The sequence below is a fragment of the Populus euphratica genome, unplaced genomic scaffold (genome assembly GCF_000495115.2).
Source record: "Populus euphratica unplaced genomic scaffold, PopEup_1.0 scaffold2548.1, whole genome shotgun sequence".
Classification (NCBI taxonomy): Eukaryota; Viridiplantae; Streptophyta; class Magnoliopsida; order Malpighiales; family Salicaceae; genus Populus; species Populus euphratica.
The window spans coordinates 212-7643 of NW_011502378.1; the positions used below are offsets into that span (position 1 = coordinate 212).

General features: G+C 27.8%; 1 protein-coding gene across 1 annotated transcript; it reads left to right on the plus strand.

Annotated features, from left to right (window-relative positions):
- The first annotated feature begins 4921 nt into the window (after positions 1-4921).
- LOC105119128 (60S ribosomal protein L32-1-like) lies at positions 4922-6673 on the plus strand. The gene is made up of 4 exons (XM_011017234.1): positions 4922-5032; positions 5155-5249; positions 6132-6313; positions 6411-6673. Exons 2-4 carry the CDS (start codon positions 5160-5162, stop codon positions 6538-6540), a joined length of 402 nt encoding a protein of 133 aa, XP_011015536.1. The 5' UTR covers positions 4922-5032; positions 5155-5159; the 3' UTR covers positions 6541-6673.
- Positions 6674-7432: the final 759 nt, after the last annotated feature.

Consider the following 7432-nt stretch of genomic DNA (forward strand, 5'->3'; position numbering starts at 1 on the left):
ATAAATAAAAATAAGATTTGAGAGTTTTTTGTATTTTAATCAATTTTTATATTTTTATTCTTGATATTGCCTTTGTTATCTTTTCATTTCATGTATACCAATTAATATCAGAGTCTAATAAATCTTAGTTGTAATTTTGTTGTGATGTATATCCAGAACAATCATAATTGAGAAAAAGCTTAAATTGCTCTTGATGGTTGTTTTGCTTTGTTTTGTGAAATAATTATGGTTAAAAGATATTACAAAACAAAATATATTTGTGTAGAGGATGGAATGTAGAGGTTCTTCATTGAAAATTAAAAAAAAATCTAGAAACTAATGTATTAGTTTCACCTTTGTTAATGTTATTTGAAATTTTAATGGTAAAATTCATAATAAGATAACTTTATAAAGATATTATGTTTGAGATCCGCAATAAGTTAACCTCATTAATTATATTATAAGATGTTGAGGATCATAATTCATGCACATAATAATGTTCTAGAAAATAATGTTTAACTTAAAATTAAATTCAATGATGATTTTTTTCAACCCAATAAAACTAATGCAATTTTTTTTTTACAAAACTAGAAATTTTTTAATTTTTATTTTATATTCTTTGTTTCAATATTTTTCAATTTAAAAATTATTTTTTTCTAATTTATTTGTTTATTATTGAGATTTTTTAGTTTTTTTAATAAAAACTATTATAATAATTTTTTGAAAAGTGGATATATAAATAAATAAAATTAAATATTTTAAAAATTTCTTCGTCGCTGGTTTTTTTAAAATATTAACTTATAATAAACTTCATTATTAAAATGCTATTAACATAGGTTCATATACATAATGATTGTCTTCATTGAATTATGGTGTTAGGGTTTTGACTTCTTCAATTTCAGTTTTTTAAATCAAAATATGATGAACATCAATTCATGCACATGATGATTGCGTTCATTGAATTCTAGTTCCTGTCAACATTTAATACCAAACAAAATTCACAATCAATATCATCACTAAGGGAATAATACTCACCACTCAACACGTAACTTTAAGATTGATTGATCTTGCTTCACCCTGACAAAAGAAAATAAAAAGTTTATTAAAGGAAAATGATTTTTTCAAAAGTACTTTTCAGGATAGTTTTTAAAATTCACAATTAATATCATCATTAATTAATTTTACTGTTTGATATTATGATATAGAATAATTTTTAAAAGTATGTTTTATTAAGGTTTTGCTTATCTACTGAAAAAATAATTTTTTTATATTTGATAATATTATAAAAAATAAATTAAAAAATAATTTTTAATTTTTAAACACGAAAATAAATTAAAGAAACTTATTGATATTTTAATTTTTTTTCAAGTTTATATAACCGATATAGAACATTATATTTAAATATTTGACCACTTGTAATAAACAAAATGAGATATAAAAATGTAATAGTTAAATCTTTTTTATTATATAATATATTTATATATAGTTTATTTTATAAAATATAATTATAAATATTTTAAATATAATATTATAGATATATAACCTTACTAGGTCCCAATTTTTTTATGAGGTGTTTTCTTTGTAGTGAAAGAAGAGTATTTTCAAAGATTAAAAACAAAAATATTTTTCTAGAATAAAGGTTTAATATTTTTTTTACTAAAAATCATTTTTCTTTAATTAACTTTTCGTAAGTTCATCAAATATAAAAAAATTACAAAAGTGATTTTCAAAAAAGTCTATTTCTATAAACAAACATGTATTATAAACTCATCAATTCAATGCAAAATAATTGAAAATGTACAATATTAAAGCCATTACTATTTATCATAGGAAATAGAGTATAAATATCATTGTTATCAAGTATATGTTGATTTGATATTGTGATGTATGATATTTTTTATATATATTTTTTGTTTAAAAATATATTAAAATAGTTTTTCTTCAAATTTTTTTATACTAATATATGAAAACCATAAAAAATATTAAAAAAATATTAATTTAATATTTTTTAAATAAAATATATTTTTAAAACACACCAAAAAAGCATCATCACCCTCTTAAATACTTTCTAATCTGAATATCACAAGTGGATTTAACTAAATTTTCAATAATTTGATCATCTAACTGGGCCAAATTGACATTTATGATCGAAACCTGCAAAATATCTAGTCTAGCAAAATTGACATTTAATAACTTTGATAATCAAATATGATTTTGGGTGGCAAAGAAAAATAGCTGAAAGGGAGGACGAGTTCCCCTTTCTTGTTTGAATTTTCTACTTCCACTTTTGAAGATTTCGTGTATACTGAGCTGAGGAGAATTTCTTGTATTCTTTTCCCTTCTCAGTCATTTTCCTGGAAAAGGTAATGTTTCTCTCCTCTCTCTTTAATCTTCCACGGGCTGTGCAAATCCCCTCATGCCCACAAAACTAAAGTCATTTCCATTGCTCCATTGGTATGAAATTAGGTATGAAATTAGTTCTTTTCAAGTGGGCTGACTTCTCTTGATGTCTTGATTTTCTTTTTGATCTTATATTTCAATTCTTAGTTGTTCATGTGATTATTATTAAAAATTTATATAATTGTTAACTTTAAAATTAGTGGGATTAGTTGTGATATGAGCAAATTAACTCAAACACCCACATTAATTTTTTTTATAAAAAAATCTATGAATTTGCTGTGGGAATATTTCTATGTGATGGAAATGAAGAACAGAGAAATATTTGCACTTAATATAGAATTTGTAATGAGTTGCATTGTTTACGGACATTAAAGATGTGATTGGTGCATTATTTGCATATATATGAATGTAAGTTAGCAGAGAATTTAATATAAATTTTAAAATTAATAGATTTATTACATGTTAAAGATTTTTTTATTATTACCCTAGAGCTACAAGTTAGCGTTTTAGGCTTTTGTTAACCCTACTAATTTTAGTTTTGACCCTTCTATGCTTTAGCTTTTACCTTATAAACAAATCATGGACGGTGAAAATGCAAAGAATATAACTCAGAGGGGCAGAGAGGAAAACTGAATTTGCATTGTGTTTATTTATGTTTTTTAAAGTATTTTTCACTTTAAAAAATATTAAATTTATATTTTATAAGTTATTTTTTTATAGCTTTTATACGGTGATATCAAAAATTAATGTATTTTTAATTAAAAATTTTAAAAAATATCATAAACCGCAACATTTAAACACAAATACACATTCAAACCAAATATTAACGTGTTGGACTCGGTTTATACCTCAATTAAATCATTAAAATTAATCATAGCCATGCTCATGTTGATAGTATCTATTGAATCGATGCAGAACCGTGTGATTTCTTCCTAAATGGATAAAAAATGGTAAAGTCAAGATGAATACCAGAAGAAAGTAATTTCCTAGCATTGAGATTAAAAATATTTATTTATTTTAATTGTCAATATATAGAAGAACAGCTCACTTAGGGGCAGGGCAGTTTTGAGGAATAGATTGCAAAATCTCAAGCTTTAGGGGCTCATAAGCTGGGCCGAAGGAGTGCATGTGATTTACAAAACCTTTTCACTGTCCTCCATTTCTACCAGCAACAATCTTTTACCACATGACTTGTTTGTAAGCCGGCTATTAGATGAAAGAATGATTAGAGTTGTTATTGGTTGTTTTTTAAAATATTTTTTATTGAAAATATAAAAATAATAATTTTTTTAATTTTTTTAATTTATTTTTAACATATTAAAATAATTTCAAGTTCAAAAATTTAAAAATTTATAAAGCACAATTTCTAATGTAAAAATAAACACCCTAAAAAATCTAGATAATTTTTTGTTCTATGATGTAGTGGAATAAAAAAATATTTGACTTAAAAAAATAATATCTAGCTCAAGAAATTTTTTTTAACATTGTTATTAAATCCAATTCAACATATTAAAGCCGAATCCTCCTGACCATACTTTCTGTCTAATTCAAGTTTTAAATTAAATTATATAAAAATTATTTTGATGTTACTTAATCAGCTTAACAGTTAAAAAACTCATATAATTAATAAAAACATAATTTAACTTTAAAAATACTTTCAAGATAATATCTTTTCATGAGAAAATATTGGAACGATGACATATTGGATCAATTCAATTCAATTTAGATTAACTTATCAAACTCGCAACTTAAATTATAAACTTCATTGAGTTTGATAACTTTTTTTCCTTTCAAAACTATCTTCATTTAGTTATATGATAAAAATAAACACGTGTAATAATTTTTTTTATTTCAAAACTATCTTTATTTAGTTTTGTGATAAAAATAAACATGTGTAAAGTCAAATATCAACTCAATAGCGAGAGTGTTTTTATCAGACTATGATAACTTCATAAAAAAATAAATCAAAATAAATTATAATTTTTTAGAATTATCTTTTATTTAATAATATAATAAAAAAAAATATGCTTAAAAAAACAAGTATCAACTCAATGACAATATGTTTTTCTAGATAACCCCATAAAAAATAAATTATGAAGTTTAATTCATAATAATTATGTTTTTTCTTTTCATAATCATTTTTTTATATATAAATATGATAGAGAAAAACAATGATCCTAAAAATAAACATCAATGCAGTTATGTGACATTTTTTCAAGACCATGATAACTATCATATATAAGAAAAATTAAAATAAATAATAAAGTTTAATTTACAATAAACTTGATGTCAAGAGATTGAATGGAAAAAGAAACAAAGAAAGAAAATTCATGTTACTGATCCCGTGAACATTAACATGCGAGGAGAGGAACCTTGATTCGCTGTGGTGCACTATTGGAAAAAGGCCAAGGCAGCCCACGGCCCAAACAAAAACATTCTGATTAATAAATCCGTCCAATCAGAAAACCCAATTTTTGTGGGCCAGTTAAGATAAATCCACGGCACAGTTTATGACGGTAGTACTGAGGAACACCAAATCTAAACTCTCTAAATATATATATATATATATCGCATAAAACCCTAGCTCATCTCTTTATCCTCCTCTGTCCTTTAGGGTTTTCGAACAGGAGAGGCAGCGCAGCTATCCAAGCAGGTTCCAAACCCTACTGTCTCTCTCGATCGACCGTTTTGCTTGTCGTGCATAAAAAAATATTCTTTGGATCTTGTAGGTCTTAGATCTATTATTCATTTCTTGCGTGCTTTATGTAATTGCAGAAACAATGGCTATTCCTTTGCTGACGAAGAAGATCGTGAAGAAGCGGGTCAAGAAGTTCAAGAGGCCCCAAAGTGACCGCAAGATTTCTGTTAAGGTATACATATTAATATGTAATGACATTGAATTTATGTTCTTTGTTTGTTTAATGAAGCAGGATCGATGCTCAGGGTTGTCTTATGAATGGCTTGGTTACTGTTCGAGTTTTTTTCTTGTAGTGTTCTGTTCTCAGATGGATTTGGGGGTTGCCCAGTATTTTGTTGTGCTTGTCAAGTCGTCTTTCGATTTATTGAATGTCTTTTTCTTTTTGTCTTTGAATTTCAGAAAATGTATGTTGTATTTTATTTGTATTGTACATGTATGATTTGGCTAGAATTTAAAGCTAATGATCCGTGTACAATAAGCCGATGCTCTGGATTGACTTGATGAAGGAAGCATGGTAAGGTACACGGAAATTTAAGTTTTGGGTCAGCATGTCTGCTTCCTCTGATGCCTCTCTTTGGAGGATTTGATTTGGAGGCCTGGTTTAGACCCACATTTTTCCTGATTCTACTTGTTTACCAACGTATAGGTCATATTCTAAAAATTGGGAGCTCAAGAGCTGTGCTTTTTTAAGTATGTTGTCTCCTGGTCTGCAACAGCTTTCTATATGTTCTCATCCATGACTAGGGCTGTTGTTTTTTTTGTTAATTGTAGCCCATTAACACCATCAAATTATAACTAGGGAAGTCCTAAGGCGCTGGGGTTGATATTGGTGATTCAAATTTGAACTGCACAAAAAAATGAAATTTGACATATCTACTGCTATTGAAATTTAGATTTACATGTTGAGTGTTATTTGTATATTCATGTTTTGTCTTTTCGATGTTGTGTTTTTAATGTTTGTTTTTTCTTTTCAATCTAGCTCTTCAAAAAGCTTTATATGGCTTCTTGATGTCTCTTACACGATATGTTAAATGCTTTTTAATGTTTGTGGCAGACAAACTGGAGGAGGCCCAAGGGTATTGATTCAAGGGTCAGGAGAAAGTTTAAAGGATGCACTTTGATGCCAAACATTGGTTATGGCTCTGACAAGAAAACTCGTCACTATCTCCCCAACGGGTTTAAAAAGTTTGTTGTGCACAACGTGGGGGAGCTTGAAGTCCTGATGATGCATAACAGGTACATGACTCTCATGCCTTGATACTTTTGCTTCTGTCTAGTCCACTCTCCTCCTTATATGAAGACCTGAATTGCTAATAACTTGTTATAATTCTAGAACTTACTGTGCTGAGATTGCCCACAATGTATCAACCCGGAAGAGAAAGGAGATTGTTGAGCGTGCAGCACAGTTGGATGTTGTTGTCACCAACAAACTTGCTAGGTTGCGCAGCCAGGAGGACGAGTAAAATTTGGTTCTATGTTATGTTTTGTTTTGCTTTTGCTAAGATACTCCCCTTGCACTAGGCAGTTTCAGCACCTCGAGTTGACTGTTTTTATGATAATATTGTCTTTTGATTGGAGGCCTTTAATTTTGAATCACAACTGTTCAGTTTTCTATAAATTCATGTCTTCAACTCAACTATCCAAGACTTGATCAACAGGATGACGCATTCGAAATGTTACTCGTGGATCATGCATGGTTGATTTGGTTCCCCCAGCAAAAACTTGTCTAAGACACGGTTGGGTTAATTTCAAGGATTTTTTTTTTTTATTCAAAATTACGTCCTTTCGGAGTTACTTAATAAACCTGAATCTTGAACCTCAGCTAGGTCAGGATCAGACTTGATTTCTTAACAATGATTTTAAGGTATCTCAGAACACTTGTAAATTATATGAAATCTTTTAATTGCTAAAGCTGGATAGATGGGAGGGTTGCAGGTTTGTGATATTGTTTAATTTTGAATAAATTGGAAGCAAAATTGATAAAATGAAAAGGTTTTTGACTTGATTACTAGCTGGGTTTAGCGTCAGGGGCTAGACTGAGGTTTCTACCGCTGTCAACAGTAGGTTTCGACTCTGAGGAAATGAAAGGTTGTGTGTTACTATATGAATTCATGATCAAGTATTTATTTTTCAATTGTTTTATCTGAGTTTCTATACCATCGTTATTTTGAAAAAGAAAATGTCCTATTTTTTTCAATTTAATTGACGTATACCTTATGATGACATTTATAATATATGGACACTTCTTATCCTAATTGAGAGCACACTTGTAATTAAAGAAGAATAATAGAGAGAGCGATGAAGATCATGTTTAACAAATAAGGGAATTTTCTACTCCTTGCTTCTTTCTGTGGG